This window comes from Dendrobates tinctorius, unplaced genomic scaffold (assembly GCF_039654945.1).
Source record: "Dendrobates tinctorius isolate UK_male_01 unplaced genomic scaffold, ASM3965494v1 ptg000046l, whole genome shotgun sequence".
NCBI classification, from domain to species: Eukaryota; Metazoa; Chordata; class Amphibia; order Anura; family Dendrobatidae; genus Dendrobates; species Dendrobates tinctorius.
The window spans coordinates 73,026,362-73,046,847 of NW_027361714.1; the positions used below are offsets into that span (position 1 = coordinate 73,026,362).

General features: G+C 47.8%; 1 protein-coding gene across 1 annotated transcript in view; it reads right to left on the reverse strand.

Moving 5' to 3' along the window:
* The window catches only part of CCN6 (cellular communication network factor 6), an 80,686-nt gene extending 60,250 nt beyond the window's left edge, over positions 1 to 20,436 (reverse strand). The window contains exon 1 of the mRNA XM_073576144.1: positions 20,392 to 20,436. Within this exon, the coding sequence (XP_073432245.1) occupies positions 20,392 to 20,436 (45 nt within the window). The remainder of the gene's footprint in view (positions 1 to 20,391) is intronic.
* Positions 20,437 to 20,486: the final 50 nt, after the last annotated feature.

Sequence of the window (20,486 nt, forward strand, 5' to 3'; positions counted from 1 at the left end):
ATCTGACAGAATTGCAGGGGTGTCAATACTTTTGGCCACAACTGTATATAGTGTATTGTATAGTGTGCTCTTAAGGCAATTAAAAAGATAATTTAACCTTGGGCTAATCTTTTACCTCGATTCACAAATCAACACGTCCATTTCTCGGTTAAACTTTCCATGCTACCGGTACTGGTTTCTGGCCCGATATAATCCCGGTCTGTTAACAGGATTATATCTAATGAGGAACTGGTAGCAATGCTACCGGACTGGCAGTGCTCTGCTTCACTGGTGCTAGTGAAAGGCGCCTCTCAGCCTGTCAGGGTTGTGAGTGAATGTTGTGCCACATCAGTGACTGTGTGGGCCACATCCTCTCACTCTCTATGCCGCTCTGGGCCTGTGTGGACAGGGGGCATCTGTGTAAAACTGTACCAAGCTGACTTAACATGTCCCCTGGGGGTGCAGAACATCACATTGGTTAAAGTGGGGAGACCACATTATGTGATCTGTCTAACAGAATAGTGATGTCAGGCAGGGTGGAGAGATGAAGGGTTCATAACATGTGGTGGCAGCAGTGGGAGTCTGCGTGATCCTAACAGTCCCATCTAGTCATGAGCGAGTATACTCGTTGCTCGGGTCTCCCTGAGCATGTTCTGTGGTCTCTGAGTATTTTGGTGTGCTTGGAGATTTAGCTTTCGTCACCTCAGCTGCATGATTTGTGACTGCTAGACAGCTTGAATACATGTGTGGAATGCCTGTTTGTTAGGGAATTCCCACATGTATTCAGCCTGTCTACAAGTCGCAAATAATGCAGCTGAGACTACGAAAACTAAGTCTCCGAGCACGACAAAATACTCGGAGATCACCCGAGCATGCTTGGGGAGACCCGAGTAACAATGCTACTCGCCCAACACTAGTGCCATCTTTCACACTTGGGAACCTTTTAGATGATCAAACAGCTTGGAGATGAGAGGCAGAGAATACTTATTTTTGCTCTTTAGTTGATTCAGACCCCTATAGTTGATACAGGATTGAAGTGAGCTGTCCTCTTGCTTCACAAAGAAGAATTCTGCTTTGGCCGGGGAGTGAGACTTTAGGATAAATTCCCGGGATAGATTCTCTTCAATGTGTCATGATCCAGGTTGGATTATGACAGATTTTGCACAAGTAAGGCTGGTTTCACATTCGCGCTTTTTAAGCGCACGCACGGCCGGGGGTAGCTCCGCCCCCGATCCGGCTCTCTGCCCGGCGTGCCCGCCCCTTCCTTGTAGCGCCGCCTCCTAGCGCACAGCGGCGCCTGCGATCGGCGCACCCTATCTTTAGCATAGGGTGCGCAGATCGTGCGCAGGCCGTGCGCTAGTTGCGCTTTGACCTGCGCTGCGCACTTTTGACGGTGCGCCGTGCGCGCCAAAATCAAACTTTTTTTTTTTTCCTTTAAGCTGTTTGCTTAAAGTTAGTTTTGCCCCCGGTGGCCATTAGGGTCATTTCACTCTGGTTACTTTAGTTTTTGTTGCCCCCGGTGGCCACTAGTGTTATTGCACGTGATTATGAAGCAGGTGTGATTCCCTGGCTCCTATCTATAAAGGAGTTGCAGGTGGTCTCACTCACTGTTGGTGATATTGCTCATTTCCAACCAAGTCTGGTGAAGGAACTACAGAGAGGAGTTCCTGGCAGCTCAGGGGAGCTCTGCTGTAATAGCTTCAGGCGGAAGCTGAATTCAGGTGTCGAGCTTCAGGGGTGAAGCTGAACTTTGGTGTTGTACTCTGTTGCTTCGAGCAATAGCAACAGAGCAAAGCTAAGTGGTGTTTTTCCCTGTTTGTGACTTTTCTTTTGTGTGTATTAGTGCAGTGGTGGGATTAGTTTCTGCACCATCCAGTTCACTAGAAAGGGATAGGTGCAGGGTGAGCTAGGGATTTGAGGTATCCAACTCGTCGCCAGGTGCGGAACTGGCCTAGGGATCATCAGGAGTGTGGGGACACTGACTCAGGGGAGTGCAGGAGGTCTCCACATCCCCGTTCACTATTGCAGGGCCCTCCATTGTAACGGTTTCCCCGGTGTTCCCCTTAACTCTGTTTAAATTCACCCTGCTGGAGGCGGTGTATCTAAGGGTCACGGGTGTTATAGAAATTCGCCCTGCTGGAGGCAGTGTATCCAGTCACACGTGATATCACATTATCACCAACCATAACATTTTTCTCTGGTGAGCCATGGGCCAAGTTCAGACCGGTGAGCAGTTGCTGCTGGCCCTCACTAAGATGAGTGAGGAGCTGAATGATGTGTTTAAGCAGCACCTGCAGCGGAATTATGGGTCTGGTCTAAGGCCTACCCTCTGCCTCAACTAGAGGGTCCATTTGCGGCTTTGGTGAAGATGAGCCTTGGAGTCCCTGCTGGGGAGCAGGACTTGCTTATACATGCGGACGTACCCAGACAGGTGAGAGGAGTTGGTGTCCCCATGGTGCTGCCTGGTGTTCCCCAAGGTGAAGGGGTACGTCCCTGTAGTGAGCAGACTAATGATTTAGTCCTTGGCGCTCACGCCGAAACTTCTGTACTGTCAGAGAAGCCGTGTCCCCCTGGTCATGTGGAGAAAGACGACCCGGGAGTGTATATTTCCTCCTCGCCCTCAGATGGTACTATGTCAGCAGAGGTGATGGTTGGCGAGGTACCTGAGGGCATACCGGTGCTTGTTAACAGTGGAGCAGAAGTCAGTCCGGTGGATGCTCAGTTTGTCCAGACTCATGGTCTGAGGTGTGAGATGCCGGACAAACCCATAAGCGTCCAAGCCATTAACTCTGTCCCACGGAGCCAGGGGGGTTAAACCAGGTTGTAGAAGACATTGTGCTGCATAGTGGACATCATGATGATTCCCAGTCATACTACGTCTTGGAGTAAAAGCCAGCGCCTATTGTTGTGGGCCCCCCTTGGTCTAAAAAACACAACCCGGTCTTAGATTGGCGGACTAGGGAAGTAGTCAGCTGGGAGCAGTCGTGTGAGGGCTGCTGCCTAGGGGCTACTGTCTCTGCCGTCTCTCTACAATCGTCCCCTTCCTCTCCAGTGAGAGCAGCGGAGGTACTGCAGAAGAGTAGGGGCAAGGCTTAACCCTCGCCATTAGCCAACCCTGAGAGGCGCAGACCTCGTAGTAGGAGGGGTTGGAGGGTGGTGTGTCCCTTGGTGAATTGCGGGGGTGTGGGTGTGGTGACACAGGGAGATGCCTCTGTTGTCAGTTCCAGAAAGAGTTCACCGTATTGTGACAAACGAATGTATGGCAATAAACGTTCAGGTCCGGACCTGTGTGTGAACGAGCATGTATGGGTGGCCACCAAAAACATCCAGTGGAAGTATGTTGCGGGGGTCTGGAATTCTCAGGTGATCGGGCTGTATCTGGTGTCGGCTATCCAGGGCCCGGAGACTTACCAGCTGGAGTTACCCACAAACTTGCCCGTACACCACTCGTTCCCCATATCGGCGCTTTGGAGATGGGTGGTGCCCCCGGAACATACATTGTCAATACCAGCGGTGCACATTTGTCATAAACCTGAAGTTCAGGTAGTTGTTGGGGTGAACTCTGGATCTGGGCGTCCCCACTGTAGGTGTTTTTTTTTTTTTTTGGTGAAGAGCGGTCTTGAGGATCCAGAGGCCCCTCATTGAGGGAGGGTACTGTCATGATCCAGGTTGGATTATGAGAGATTTTTCACAAGTAACCTTTTTTATCCTTTAAGCTGTTTGCTTAAAGTTAATTTTGCCCCCCGGTGGCCATTAGGGTCATTTCACTCTGGTTACTTTAGTTTAGTTGCCCCCGGTGGCCGCTAGTGTTATTGCACGTGATTATGAAGCAGGTGTGATTCCCTGGCTCCTACCTATAAAAGAGTTGCAGGTGGTCTCACTCACTGTTGGTGATATTGCTCATTTCCAACCAAGTCTGGTGAAGGAAGGAACTACAGAGAGGAGTTCCTGGCAGCTCAGGGGAGCTCTGGTGTAATAGCTTCAGGCGGAAGCTGAATTCAGGTGTTGAGCTTCAGGGGTGAAGCTGAACTTTGGTGTTGTACTCTGTTGCTGGGAGCAATAGCAACAGAGCAAAGCTAAGTGGTCTTTTTCCCTGTTTGTGATTTTCCTTGTGTGTGTATTAGTGCAGTGGTGGGATTAGTTTCTGCACCATCCAGTTCGCTAGAAAGGGATAGGTGCAGGGCGAGCTAGGGATTTGAGGTATCCAGCTCGTCGCCAGGTGCGGTACCTGCCTAGGGATCGTTAGCAGTGTAGGGACACTGACTCAGGGGAGTGCAGAAGGTCTCCATGTCCCCACGTCCCCGTTCCCTATTGCAGGGCCCTCCATTGTAACGGTTTCCCCGGTGTTCCCCTTAACTTAATTCGCCCTGCTGGAGGCGGTGTATCCAGGGTCATGGGTGTTATAGAAATTCGCCCTGCTGGAGGCGGTGTATCCAGTCACACGTGACATCACACAATGTACTTGGACATGGCTTGAGTCTCAGCCTGAAACACGGGGTAGATATGGCTTCATGGAAGAGAGGATCCAGGGAGAAGGTCGATAGGACAGTTATACAGTCTATGAGGTAGTAATGTCTCAGCCACCCTCTTGTTGAAGACATCAGCGTACACCCAATATGCATCAGGCATGCCAGGCAAATTTGATGGAGAATCCAGAGTTCAAGCAGTACGAATGGAAACAAGGCAATTTTTGTGGCATTCCTCTCCCCAATGGAGTACGTCTCTGGATTTCTAATCGAAGACTGGTTCGTGTCTCTGCAGCCATGGCAGACCTAGAAGCAGAGGGTGAGACAGACTTGATAGCACATAGAGAGGAATTTTGGGGATCAACAAGATGTTTTCTGGCAAAACTGAGATAAGACTTTTTGTCCTTATTCCTCAGAAGTGGTTTTCGTTTTGGAACTCTGCCATGTATGCCATTTTTGCCCAGTCTCTTTCTTATGGAGTCAAGAACACTGATCTTAAATGAGGCAAGTAAGGCCTTCACTTCTTTGCATGTTGTTGTGGGGTCTTTGTGACCTCTTGGAGGAATTGTCGCTGAGCTATTGTGGTAATTTTGGTCTGCTAGCCACTCCTGGGAAGGTTCACCACTGTTCCATGCTTTTTGCCATTTGTGGATAGTGGCTCTCACTGTGGTTTGCTGGAGTCCCAAAGCTATAGAAATGGCTTTATATCCTTTTCAAGACTGATAGATCTCAATTGCTTTGTTTCTCATTTGTTCCATAATTTCTTTGGATCGCGGCATGGTGTCTAGCTTTTGAGGACCTTTTGGTCTACTTCACTTTGTCAGGCAGCTCCTATTTAAGTGATTTCTTGATTATGAAAATATGAGGCCGTAATTAGGCATGGGTGTGGCTAGGGAATTTAAGCTCTGCTTCCCATAGATGTGATAAACCATAGTTAATTTTTTCACTTTTTCATACAGTGCCCTGTAGGTTAAGATTTCTTTTTCCCTTAATAATAAACCTTTATTTAAAAAACTGCATTTTGTGTTTACTTGTGTCATCTTTGTCTAATATTAAAATTTGTTTGGTCATCTGAAACATTTAATTGTGACAAACATGCAAAAGATTTAAAATCTGGGAGGGGGCAAATACTTTCTCACACCACTGTGTACAGAAGCTGATTTATGAGAATTTTGTCACTCACTGTCCAAATCCTTCTGGATCCCGCTGTGTGTGTTTGTGTGTTTATATACTTCTTATAAATAGTGTTTAAATATTATCATTTATTAAATAACAAATATAAAAACACATAAGATGTAACTAAAAATGAAAACTCCTCAAGGCAGTGAAAGACAGCACAGTATACAGCTCCTGGCAATAACTTTATACTGGTATTCATAGACACAGCATGTAAGATGCATTTATCGCTATGACTTAATAATATGTTAAGATGTAATATCCATCTCACTCTCAAAAAAACAATAGGTGCAGGATGAATGTCTTAAGAATGATTTTATTCAATGGCGTGTATATGTGGCGCCCCCAGGAGTATGGTCGCCACACTGGCTGCCTTCCTCCAGGGGAGGGTAATGCCAGGCTTGGAGGCAATGATGGGTCTCTCTCGCAGTCAATCCATACATGCAACACAGTTCCACTCCAGGCCAGCAGGGGGAACTCTGAACCGGGATTAAAGGGAGGAGTGGTCTCTGAGGGCCAAGAGAAAGGAGTGGTCAGTTAGTCTGCAGAGGGTGAAGTGTGCAGACGTGTAGAGAGAAGCTAGAGGTTGAGCTAGGAAAGGAGAGCTCCCTCACAGTGAGAGCGCATGAACTGGAGCCTGGTCTCCACGGTTGTACGGATACTAACGGTCCTGCAACAGACACCAGAGGAGTAGGAGGCTGTAAATGCCCTACTCCCATCTAAGACTTGAGGGCACAACAGCAGCTTGGATAGTGAGCCAGGACTCAGGAGAAAGGAGTCCCCAAGAGAAGCTACAGCTATCTGCCGTGCAAGTAAGGTTCTTGTGAACATCTGACAGGAGGAACTTCAGTGTAACTCAGTACTTGGAGTACTTCATTCAACAAGCGCTAGGAAGGAGACTGCACAGCCCATCTGCTGAGAGAGAATCCCTGAATTGCTTCCAGGCTAGCCTGCTCCGTTACCATCTGTAATCAGGACCCTGGACTGCAGTTATAAAGTAAAGGTACAGAAATAGCACCCCGCTGTGTCTTGTCTGCTTCCTACCTTTCCGGCACTGCTACATCCCCATGCCAGCCACATCTACACTGCCCTGGGACTATAGCTTCACCTGTGGGGAGCTTTTACATCTTTGCTGCACCATACCATCAGTCCCAGAGGATCTGTTGCAGCGTCGGCTTAACACCTCCCTTGCCGAACACCACAGGTGGCGTCACGAACTATTCATCTAACTACATTCCACCATTCACATCTCCCTATTACTTGGGTGCCCAGGGCCACGGTCCGGTTCACTGCTGCTGTGACACATCCCACTGATACCGGCCCGGTACCGAGTACCCCACAGCCCTGGGAGGGTGACCCAATTTGGCATCACGACAGTGGCGGGCTGGGCCGGGTGGCAGGGAGGAATTTGCCCCCCGGGCCGGTTAATTGGCAGAAGGACAGGGCCACAGCGCTTGTTGTGTACATAATAGTACTGTCGGCATCATCAGAGGACTGGAGACAGGAGGAGGAGAGCGGCCGCCGCACTAGCAGCTGCAGACACAGGGGGGCCGGGCGGGCTGCCTGCCACACAGACATAGCATAGGCATAGGCTAGCATTAGCTCAGACAGGGTTGCTGGGCGGGTGGCCGGGCACTACTGCAGCCACACACACATAGGCTATGTGTGTGCGGCTCCCCGCCCACTCGCCCTCCCTCCATGTGTCTGCTAAATGATATGTGACATTATCATAGCATTAGCAGACACGGGGGGGCGGGCCGCCGCACACACATAGCACATTAACTGACACAGGAGGGGTGGGCGGGCCACGGCAGCACACATAGGTTGCATCATTCATTATAGTACTGTGTAGCAGTACAGAGACATGGGGAGGGGAGGGGAGGGGCACTCAGTCACTGCACACAGAGTCAGACTGTCACTGCAGGCTGACTGAGACAGTGAGACAGCACAGACGTGGCAGCCTGTGATTGGAGGATCTGGCCGAGGTTCAGAGAGAGGGGGGTGGGTGGGTCATGTGTACAGCGTGCTACGTAAGCACGTCTCTGAACCGTCCCCAGCCATATCTGAGAGAAGAGGCAGAGATCAGCCGCCATTGCTCACACAGTGACAGCCTCAGCCCTCAGCCAGGCCTCAAACTGTCCACTCGAGACTCGCTCCACTGAGTGCACTACTGATCGTGTGTCCTCCAGCCCAGGCAGGCTCCTCCAGCACAGCAAGTATGGGAAAATGTGTTTTAGCCACATTCACAGACTTCAATAATGTGGATGTGGCCCTCTAAAATGTTAATGTGACTGTGACTGATGTGTCCCTCTAAGGCCTGTTTCACACGTCAGTTTTTTCTTGTCAGTTACAATCCGCCAAAATGGCGGAAAGTGGATCCGTTCGTAACTGATGCAAACGGACGGCAGCGGACCGTTTTTTTTTACGGATCCGTTCGCTGAAGAATTTTTAAGGAACCGCAGTTTGGGGAAGAGAAAGAGAGAGAAAGAGAGAGAGAGAGAATTTTTCCGTGCGCCAGAAAGTATTTCAGGGTTAAATTGCCAGCTGAGTTCATGCCTCCGGGCATGCGCAATACAAAAATGCGGATCATTCAGCCAAAAAAACGTTACATGCTCCGTCTGGGCATGTCGGCGGACGGTAAAAAAATGGCGGATCCGCAAAAAAAACGGATTCAACGGATGGCCATCCCCATCCGTCAAGATCCGCCAGTAATGCAAGTCAATGGGAAAAAAAACTGATCTGCCAAACAAAATGGCGGATCCGTTTTTTTAGGAAAACGGCGGATCTTGACTGATGGCAAAAAATTGACATGTGAAACAGGCCTAAGGCAACTTTCAGATTTGCGTTCGGAGGTGCAGGGCCACCGCTAAGCTCTGCCCCCGTCCCACCTCCTCTGCTCGCATGACGCAGCATGTAATCAGCGTACCCTATAGTTAGCGTTGGGTATGCTGGTCATGCGCTGGTACATTTTTGCTGGTGCTTGCGCGTTTTTGGCGCTGCGGCAAGTGCACAAAAATGCGCCGTGTTGCTTTTTTGTGCACTTAGCTGATTTCATCACACCAAGCTGTTTGCCTATTGCAGATTCAGTCTTCCCAGGCTGGTGCAGGGCTACAATTTTGTTTCTGCTGTCCTCCGACAGCTCTTTGGTCTTCACCATAGTGGAGTTTGGAACGTGACTGTTTGAGGTTGTGGACAGGTGTCTTTTATACTGATAACAAGTTCAAACAGCTGCCATTACTACAGGTAATGAGTGGAGGCCAGAGGAGCCTCTTAAAGAAGAAGTTACAGGTCTGTGAGAGCCAGAAATCTTGCATGTTTCTTATGTTCCGCCATAGTTTGCAAAATAAATCTTGCCAAATCAGACAAGGTGATTTTCTGGATTTGTTTTCTCATTTTGACTCTGTGGTCTACCTATGATGTCAATTACAGGCCTCTCTCATCTTTTTAAGTGGGAGAACTTGCACAATTGGTGGCTGACTAAATCCTTTTTTCCCCACTGTATGATACGTATAGGACAGTGAGGACCTTCATACTATATATAGGGGGCAGTGGGGACATCATATTGTATAAAGGGGCTATGTAGCCATTTTACTATATATAGGGAGCTCTGGGGTCCTCAATGTATTATAAAGGGCTTTGGGGAAAATCATATTGTGTATTGAGGGCTGTAGGACTATCATTCTGTATATACAGAGCTGTGTGGGTACTCAAAGGACATTATTTGTTATAAAAGGAGACATTAGTTTTGATAGGGGCACTCAGTTCCCATTATTTATTTTTGTTGGGGTGGCATTATTAACTTTAAGTGGACACTCAAGAGTATTTGTTGCTGGAAGGGGGCACTTGGGATATTATATAGAATTTTTTGGGGAGGGAGTAATCCTAATAATGCCATAATTTTTTAAATATTGGGGTCAGTGCTCCACACCGCAAGTGCACGCAGAGTGGGGAGTTTTTGTAGGTTGGAAATAGATGGCTACGTCGCTTTAAATGTGTTTTTATTGTAATCTGTGCAGACAAGCTGTGGCTGGAGAAGTGGTAATGGAGGTCTGGAGGTCTGGAGATCCAGTCTTTTCCAGATGGAAAAGACTGGAAAAGTGAACAACCCGAATCAGAAAGAACGTCATGTGTAACTTAAACTGTACTGTAATCATGTGTATGTTCTGTGGGGCTGGTATATACCAATATACAGTTACTGTAAGGTGGTAAGATTGCTCTTTTTAGTAGTGTTTTTATTTTTTTTATTTAGTAACAGGTTAATGTGTTTCAGTCATTATGTAGTAGAAGGTGTATGGTGGTATCATTGGTCTTTGTATAGAGTGTTTTGTTATGTAGAGATAATGGTCATATTATTATGTATTCTCTGTGTATTGGTGATGATAGTGGACATTGTGTAGCCGTATTGTTTGGTCTTTTGTAGTAGTCATTTTGATAATATTGGTCTTTGCATTGTGTGTTGTTGGCTAGCAACAGTGATATACTGTAATTACAGATGCTATTTTATATGGATATAGGGCGGTCATATGGGGAAACATGCACTTTGGGGCTTGGACCCCTGGTCTTTTAGGACCCTAGCAACACCCCTGTGTACTGTGTGTTTACATGTCCGTGTTTCCGGAGTTGTATGTTTGAAGGTAAGCTCAGTTATGGTACCATATCTAAGCAGTAAGCTTGGTTCTGGTACTGTATCGATGTAGTAATCTAGATTCTGGTACCATATGTATGCCATAAGCTTGGTATTGTTCCCGCATTTATGTAGTAGACTTAGTAATCTCGGTTCAGCTCCCATATCTCTGGAGTAAGCTCTGTTCTGCTCCCATATCTCTGTAGTAAACTCTGTTCTGCTCCCATATCTCGGTAGTAAGCTCATTTCTGCTCCCATATCTCTCTAGTAAGCTCGGATCTGCTCCCATAACTCTGTAGTAAGCTCAGTTCTACTCGCTTATCTCTGTAGTATGCTTGGTTCTGCTCCCTTATCGCTGTAGTAAGCTCGTTTCAGTTCCCTTATCTAAGTAGTATTCTTGGTTCCGTTCTTGTGTCTATGTAGTTAGCTTGCTTCTGTTACTGTATCTATGTAGGCAGTAAGCTTGGTTCTACTCCCATATCTATGCAGCAAGCTTTGTTCTGTTCGCATATCTATGTACCAGCCTGTCTTTAAAGCTTGTCATTGCTGCTGCTTTAATGCAGCGGCCAGAGATAAGCAGGGCAGAGGTGGGCCACCACAATTCGAGGGCCACTGCCTTGTGATTGCCCCCCAGGCTGAAAAGTGCCAGCCAGCCCCTGCATCACGAACAGGATTACGGAGCCCGGTATCCCCAGGTCCTGTGTGCCATAGACTGTGTTTGTGAAAAAGACTGTGTGTTTGTTTAAAGTATTTCCTCTGTCTGAAAGCCAGAAAGTGAATATCCTGATTGAACAGCTAACGGGTGCAGCACAGAGAGAGGTGAAAGCCTGGCAGGACACTTATAAAGAGACTGTTGCAAAGATCCTGGCCAAGCTGAGAAGCACCTTTGACACACGCACTGTAGCTGAAATCAAGATGAGGTTCTTTGGCTGTAAACAGAAGGCGCAGGATAGTATCAGGGACTATGCTCTCAACCTGCAGGAGGCGCTGCGAGCAGTTAAGCAAGTTGATCCTGACAGTGTGAAAGAGGAAGATAAACTGTTAAAGGAGCAGTTCATTGAAGGACTCCTGTCCAGTACCCACAGAGGACAGTTGCGTATTATAACCCTGCAAAACCCTGATCTTGACTTTGCTGATTTTAAGGACAGGGCTATTCGGGTACTGCAGGAGTCCACTGACAGCCATTCAGCACCCCCAAGGCGCCCAGCAATCACCTACCATCAGGAAGCAACATCTTTCCCTTCGCTCCCGGTAGAGGCTGATGCACAGACCCTGGATAAAGATCCAACTGAGGAGCTGCGTCTTCAGGTCCAGGAGTTGACCAAAGGGATGGCTGCACTTACCAAAACCGTGCAGTCCCTGCAGGTGTCCACCAAAGAAAAGATCCAGCTTGCTTCAAGTCCAGAGGATGTCCCGTGGCTCCGGAGGAGGAGAGCCCCCGCCACTTCGAGGGAGGAACAACGATCGCTATGACCAGGACGGACGTCCCATCTGTCGTCGCTGCTACAAGGCCGGTCATCTTGCAAGATTTTGTCCTTTAAAAGAGCAACCCCTGGGGCAGAGGGCCAACCCCCAGGAGTAGGACCACAACGCCCAAGGAACTGGCGAGCCAAGTATGTGGGAGGGAGACCGATCCTTCCTGTGGTGATTCACGGCATCCCCATGAACGTTTTGCTGGACACTGGCTTCCAGGTGACCACTATGCCGTACATTCTTTACAAGAGGTATTGGGCTGATTCAGAACTTACCCGTGGCCGAACTGACAGTAGATGCTAGTAATGGTCAGTCTTTACCGCAGATAGCATGTAAAGAAGTTACTGTTAAAGTGGGGCGGGTAGAGCTAAAGTCTCAAGGTTTAATAGTTGTTGATATTGATTGACGTGAATGTAATCCCATGATGACTCTTAGTACAAATGTAGTTGAAAACTGTCTGTCCAAGGTTATTGTCTTGTTGCAACAGGTGGCTGAGACTGCTGGTTCCAGTGAACAACGAGTCCTGCAGAAGGAGATCAGAGCCCTGATGCAAAGACAACAGGTAGAACTCTGGCGGAGAAATTGGCAGTGTCAGGTAAGTCACCCCTTCCCCATTGCAATACCCCCTAGATGTGAAATGTTGCTTTGGTGTCGGGCAGCTATAGGTCTTAGAGGGAGAGATCACCAGGCGTTGTAGAACCAGTATACTCCAAGAGCAGGCCCACTGTCCTGACAGCCAGAGGGGTGGTTGACATACGAAAGGGGAGAGTACCTGTACGCCTTTTGAATTGTGGGGAAGAGGAGGCCACGATACCTCGGTACGTCACAGTTGCTAAGCTGCTCACTGTCAATAACAACTCTTTGCAGGCAGCAGAGCCCTTGGTCTCATCCGATCAGGTGGAGGACGATGGCTCTGTGAAGCAGCCGGAGGAGTGGTGCCAGCAACTGCAGGTGGGGACTGACTCTACACCTTCATACCAGAAATATGGGGTTTACAGAGTGACAGAAGAGTATGAGTGGGTATTCAGCAAACACCCACTAGATTTTGGGCAAGCAAAAGGGGTTCAACATCATATCCCTACTGGAGACCATCCACCCATAAAGGAGAGGTACAGACCCATACCCCCAACACAATACCAATGTGCTAAGAGTATGTTGAGAGAGATGAAGGACGCTGGGGTTATCAGAGACAGTTGTAGCCCATGGACAACTCCAATAGTTTTTGTAAAGAAAAAGGATGGTACCATGAGAATGTGTGTTGATTACAGAAAAATTAACAGTATTACACATAAAGATGCCTACCCACTACCTAGAATTGAGGAATCATTAGCTGCACTTAAAACTGCTAATTACTTTTCCACCTTGGATCTCACCAGTGGGTATTGGCAGGTTCCCGTGGCAGAGGCAGACAAGGAGAAAACAGCATTTACCACTCCAATGGGTCTCTGTGAGTTCAATTATATGCCATTTGGGCTCTGCACTGCTCCAGGAACATTTCAACGGCTGATGGAGTGCTGCCTGGGACACATGAACTTTGAGACAGTCCTGTTGTACCTGGATGATGTCATTGTTTTCTCCAAAACCTATGAAGATCATCTGGAACACCTGGCTGAAGTGTTTGAAGCTTTGTCCAATTTTGGCCTGAAGGTGAAGCCTTCCAAGTGCCACCTTCTGAAGCCCAAGGTGCAGTACCTCGGTCATGTGGTCAGTGCAGAAGGTGTGGCACCAGATCCGGATAAGGTCACAGTCATCCGGGACTGGCCGAAGCCCAGCAACCTTCATGAAGTGTGCCAATTCCTTGGACTGGTAGGCTACTACTGAAGATTCATCAAGGGCTTTACTGAAATAGCCACCCCTATGCAAAATCTTCTGGTGGGGCAGTCCAAGAAGACCAAACAGAAAAATTCCACCTTTGAATGGACTGAAGAGTTGGAGAGATCCTTCACCAGACTGAAGATGGATCTCACAGGAGATGAAGTTCTGACCTACCCAGATTATGATAAACACTGATGCCAGCAACGTGGGACTAGGAGCAGTACTGTCGCAGGTACAGAATGGAAAGGAAAGAGTGATCTCCTACGCCAGCAGGAAGCTGCACCCCACTGAAAGGAACCCTGATAACTACAGTTCTTTCAAGCTGGAGTTCCTTGCCATAGTCTGGGCTGTCACCAAATGGTTCAAACATTACCTAGCCTCCACCAAGTTCACTATCTTCACGGACAACAACCCGTTAACGCACTTGGTGCACTGGAACAGCGATGGATGGCTCGGCTATCTAACTATGAGTTTACTATCAAGTACCGGGCAGGGCACAAGAATGCCAATGCTGATGCGCTGTCCAGAATGCCTAACCTACCAGATGCAGGAGAAGACCCTGAGGCTCTTGAAGAAATAGAGTTACCGCCCTTCCATCGGCCACTTGCGGCCCAGTGTGCTCAAGGAGTGAGAAACAGATGGTCTGGCTTGAAGGAGGTCACCCTGAATCCATTGCCCCATCATGATTGGGCAGAAACGCAAGATAGTGACCCTGCAGTCCGCCTGGTGAAGGAGCTGCTGACACGAGCTGACTCACGTCCAGAGTCGGATGCTCCTGAAGAAACTCAGCAGTTGTGGAAGGAGAGAGGCCGGCTGTTCATTTATGAATGGAAGCTGTGTCGGAGAAGTATCAATGCCCGCACTCATGAGCTGGTTTGGCAGGTGATAGTCCCAAAGAGAGAGGCATCAATGGTCCTGGAAGCATACCACAATGGAGCTGGACATTTCGGATGGAAGAAGTTGGAAGCATTGCTCCGAGAGAGGTTCTACTGGGCTGGTATGAGGAAAGCAATTGAGAGGTGGTGCCGGGAGTGTGGACAATGTAACCTGCGCAGAAAGGATCGAGACAGCCAGGGAGCTCCCCTCCAGCCCATAATAACCAAACAGCCACTTGAGTTGGCAGCCCTGGACCATGTGAAGCTGGTTCCAAGCCGGTCAGGCTACATCTATGCTCTTACCATTGCGGACCACTACTCAAGATTCCTGGTAGTTGTGCCGGTCAAAGATCTAACTGCCAGGACAGCAGCCAGAGCATTCCAACAACATTTTTGTAGACCACATGGGTATCCTGAGAGAGTGCTTACTGATCAAGGTCCAGCTTTCGAGGCAGAAGTGTTCCAAGAATTCTGTAACTTGTATGGTTGTAAGAAGATCCGGACAACACCGTACCACCCACAGACCAATGGCATGTGCGAGAAGATGAACCAGGTAGTGATTGACCTCCTGAAGACTTTGCCCTTGGAGGAGAGGAATCTGTGGCCAGAGAAGTTGCCAGATCTGGTAGACCTCTACAACCATATTCCAGTGAACTCTACCAACTGTACCCCAGCCTACTTAATGAGAGCAAGACCTGGTAAACTGCCTATTGACTTGGACATGGGAGTCCTTACGCCCGAAGTAACGTCACCAGATGCTGACTGGGACACAGAGAGGCAGCAACAGTACAGAAGAGTTCAAGAATGCGAGGAGAGGAGTCTGGCTCAGGCAAGACAAACGCAGGAGAAGCTTTACAATCAAAATGCACCTGACATTCCTTTGTCGCCGGGAGAGCAAGTCTTGAAAAGGAAGAGAAGATTGCACAAATTGGATGATCAATGGGAAGCTGAACCTTATACCATTCTGCCCTCGAACTTTGATAATACTAAGGTATGCCTTGTTAGCAAAGATGGAGGAGAGACCTCAACAGCGGTATCGAGAGATCATTTGAAGTTATGCCCTGACCAGTTAAAAGAAAGAAAAGAAGAACCAGATAACATCCAGCCCATAGTGGAAGAAGAGAAGGTCAGCACAGTGCTTGGGGAATTCCCTGCGAATTGGACTAAAGTAAATAATGCTATATTGGTGCCCGTGTTGATATTTCCCCAATTGGTAGCACAGGAAGACGTGACTCAAGGAAATCCTGAGGATCAGGAAAATCAGGCAGCAGATGCCGCACCAGCAGTGGAGTCAGAGAACCCTCACCCTGCCAGTGGTGAACCTGTTATGCCCTTTGTGAGTCTAGGAGTTCACAGACAATCTGGGATCCCTGTACCATACAGAAACCCCAGTAGTGTATGCAGTACATTACCCACTACACCAGTGTTACGTAGGTCTACCCGCATTACACAAGGGATATCACCCATCAGATATATAGACAAATGTTAATGTTGAAATTGTATGTGTAAATATGTAACTGTTTTTCAAGTTTTGTGTCTACAGGTAACCTGTAAGAGTTTCCTTTGGAATTGCTAGTTTTATTTTATGGATATTGTACCACAGGACCTGTGTGGTCAAAAACTTTCCCTGTAAATATTTCACCATTTGCCCAGGAATGGACCATGGACATTAATGCTGGACTTATCATCATAGTACCATTTTTGAAGCACTTGGTTTTTGTAACTTTTTCATTTTTAACCCTTGTAAAATTATTATTTTTTAACTGTTTATATGTTTCATGTTTTTTGTTCAGCCCAGGAGTGCTGACTTGCACTAGGGGGGAATGTGGCACCCCCAGGAGTATGGTCGCCACACTGGCTGCCTTCCTCCAGGGGAGGGTAATGCCAGGCTTGGAGGCAATGATGGGTCTCTCTCGCAGTCAATCCATACATGCAACACAGTTCCACTCCAGGCCAGCAGGGGGAACTCTGAACCAGGATAAAGGGGAGGAGTGCTCTCTGAGGGCCAAGAGGAAGGAGTGGTCAGCTAGTCTGCGGAGGGTGAAGTGTGCAGACGTGTAGAGAGAAGCTAGAGGTTGAGCTAGGAATGGAGAGCTCCCTCACAGTGAGAGTGCATGAACTGGAGCCTGGTCTCCACGGTTGTACGGATACTAACGGTCCTGCAACAGACACCAGAGGAGTAGGAGGCTGTAAATGCCCTACTCCCATCTAAGACTTGAGGGCACAACAGCAGCTTGGATAGAGAGCCAGGACTCAGGAGAAAGGAATCCCCGAGAGAGGCTACAGCTGTCTGCCGTGCAAGTAAGGTTCTTGGGAACATCTGACAGGAGGAACTTCAGTGTAACTCAGTACTTGGAGTACTTCATTCAAACAAGCGCTAGGAAGGACACTGCACAGCCCATCTGCTGAGAGAGAATCCCTGAATTGCTTCCAGGCTAGCCTGCTCCGTTACCATCTGTAATCAGGACCCTGGACTGCAGTTATCAAGTAAAGGTACAGAAATTGCACCCCGCTGTGTCTTGTCTGCTTCCTACCTTTCCGGCACTGCTACATCCCCGTGCCAGCCACATCTACACTGCCCTGGGACTATAGCTTCACCTGTGGGGAGCTTTTACATCTTTGCTGCACCATACCATCAGTCCCAGAGGATCTCTTGCAACGTCGGCTTAGCACCTCCCTTGCCGAACACCACAGGTGGCGTCACGAACTATTCATCTAACTACATTCCACCATTCACATCTCCCTATTACTTGGGCGCCCAGGGCAACGGTCCGGGTCACTGCTGCTGTGACACATCCCACTGATACCGGCCCGGTACCGAGTACCCCACAGCCCTGGGAGGGCGACCCATATACATTAAGGAAAGGTGAATCAGATGAGATAAAAAATAACGGGATGCGCCTGCGTGACTACACATTGCTTCTCAGCTGAACTGTCCATATCCAGTATTGTACCACACAAGTCTAAATCTCCAAACTCTACATTTATGCAAATGTATGGAAAGCGAAGTCGAGTCCACTGGCCTGGTGTATGTATTAATCATATGTACCCTCAATTCCCCAGTCTGAAACTGGCGATTCCCCGCAGCGCACAGTGCGTGTGCTGGGGGGACTCATACGTCACACAGAGTGACTGCAGACTCGGTTTTGACCAGAAAACCCCTTTAATGTATATACATAATTGAATAAAATCATTTTGAAGAATGCAATACTGCAGCAATTGTTTTTTTCGAGAGTGCAGTTTATATTGAATCTTAGACGTTTTGGGACCACAGCCCTCTCCTCCAACATCTTTGTTGAGTGCAGACCATTCCTCTGTATTTAATAATATGTTATGCATTGCTACTTAAAAAAGAACCTCTGTCCCTGTTCAAAGGGCTTAAATGAAATCTGTCACCAGGTATTTGCCACCCAAACTGAGAGAAGCGTAATGTAGAGACCCTAATTCCAGTGGTGTGTCAGTTACTGGGCTGTCTGCTGTAGTTGTGATATAATTACTATTTTGTCAGTAGGAGATTATTACTAGAGGACTAGTAAATATGCTGCCATGTAGTCCCCCATATTCATAAGTTCTGTATAACCCAGCCCACATTACTGATTGGCAGCTTTTTGCCTATGCCCAGTGTACACAGAAAGCTGTCAATAAGTTTGTGGGCTGGGTTATTCATAGCTCAGCATTTAGAAAACTGGTAAATTTGCAGATATAGCAAACAAAGGTCTGCGCTATTGAAATAAATGGTACCATGACTAAGTACAGTTCTATGTCCAAAATGTGTCAGTTTTTGCCTTGATACAACATTTTTAATGTGCTGGAACCTTTTAAGCTGTCTTAAAATTGCTGAAGCTTTATATTCAAATGGCTGGATACTTCCATTTGTTTTGTCTGAATCTCAAGTCAAGCAGGGACTTTTACTTTCCTTGCCCAAGATCTTTACAGCCAATTTATGGGAGCTGGAGAACTTTGCATTTTGTGCTTTTCAATTGTTGGGTCTGCTGTAGAAAACAGTGATTTTATCAAAACTGCAGCAAGCAGCCCAGTAAGTGACACATTGCTGGAATCAGGGTCTCTGCCCCTTTATAATGCTGAGCTTAGTCATATGGGGTAAGAGAAACTTGATGATATATTCTTTTTAAAGGGAACGTTTCATATGAAAAAACGTTATTAACCTGCAGATATGGGATTAATCTGCAGGTTAACCTGCCCGGCGTCCGCAATTAGAGCCTCGCTGGCAGAAGGAAATGACCTTTCTTGTTCCCAGCAGCGTTCAAGTTTCAGTCATGGCACAGGCACAGCTTCAGTCACAGCTCTGTTTAAAGACTCACAATGACTGACAGCCAGCCCTAATACTGAGCTGCTGTCAGTCAGTGCTGGGGGCGTGTTTACAGCTGCTGCTCTCTATATACTGAGCGGTGACTGATCCCGCTTCGGCACCATCCCTGTGATTGGAAGCTGAACTCTTCCAGGGTAAATAACGATAATTTCCTAATGACAACGGGGCTCTTAACGCTGGCGCCGGGCAGGTTCAGAACACTATTGAACTGCAGATTAACCCCATATCTGCAGGTTAGTGTTTTATCACATGACAGGTTACCTTTAAGAAAAAATGAACAGCATTCCATCCAGGTGAAGATAAAGTATCTTATGACATCTTTATTCTGCCAAATGCAACGTTTCGACCCTTTAAGGTCAGAGACATAGACATAGTATCTAATATCTCTGATAATTTAGAATTTTGACATTATTATGTGATTTATAAATACATTCCTTGTTTATTAGGGAACATTTGTAATAATATTGGATACAGGCAGCATGAATCTTTCTGCAATTTAAGCCTATTTTGTGATCCCGACAGCAGTGATGAAGAGCTAAGGCTGGTTTCACATTAGCGTTAAAACAACGCTGCGCACTGCGTCGGTAAGCCCCGCCCCGATCCGGCTCCCTGCCCGCCCCATCCGGGATCACCGCCTGCAGCATGTTGCATTTCGGCGCGCACGGCGCACCGTCAAAAGTGCGCAGCACGCTACTTTCACACTGGCAGCGCATGATCTGCGCACCCTATGCTAAAGATAGGGTGCGCCGATCGCATGCGTGCAAATGCGATAGTAGGCGGTGATCCCGGATGGGGCGGGCAGGGAGCCGGATCGGGGCGGGGCTTACCGACGCAGTGCGCAGCGTTGTTTTAACGCTAATGTGAAACCAGCCTTACAGTCATATTAAGCAACATATGTACTTGACATTACAGGAATTGACACCACAATGATACTTATACCCCCCACCCCCGCCTCACCTTCTCCCAAACCTAAAACATATTGCAACACATGCTGGAAAGTGAGCGTTTAGAATATGGACTCAAAACGCATACACAATAAACTGAATTGGCTTGTGGTCACACTTCCTCAGCTGTCAAAATAATGATTTGTCAAAAGTCATAACTCCCCCAGTACAGATCGGCATAAGTTTTAGGCCGGGCTCACACATGGCTGAGTCTCACATGTTAATACCCGGAAGTGCCGCCGGCACTCAGGAGCAGAGCGTGTGGCTCCATGTATTGCTATGTGGCCGCACGCTCTGCTCCTGAGTGCCGGCAGCCCGGTATTAACATGTGAGACTTGGCCGTATTTCTCGCATGTGTGAACCCAGCCTTATACTGGATCTCTAACATGTAAAATAATGTCCACTCGATAGTCACCGCCATACTGGCCTGTGACGGTGCAGGTTGGTAAAATCTTCAGAAACAAGCCGTGCTCTTCTGTGCAAGCAATGTTGATGCGAATGTACATGATTACGTTAACAACTATTCAAAAAAAAGCAGAAAGAAAGAAGCAAAGAGGCATAGTAAAGGAAAGTCTGAGCGAGAGCGCACTGTGGAAACACTAAGCCGTTACAAAAGGCCTTTTCAAGGTTGTTCAGTACTTTTGTAAGCGCTTAGTTCAGTCTAAACCTACCGAGATATAGAAAAATAATGACTTGTGGGGCCACTTACCTGCTGATACAATGTGGCTAGGAGAGTAATGAGAAGCCACTGCATGTTCCTAAAGCTTGAAATAGAACTGAGAGATAGAAACTGTGCAGGAGGGA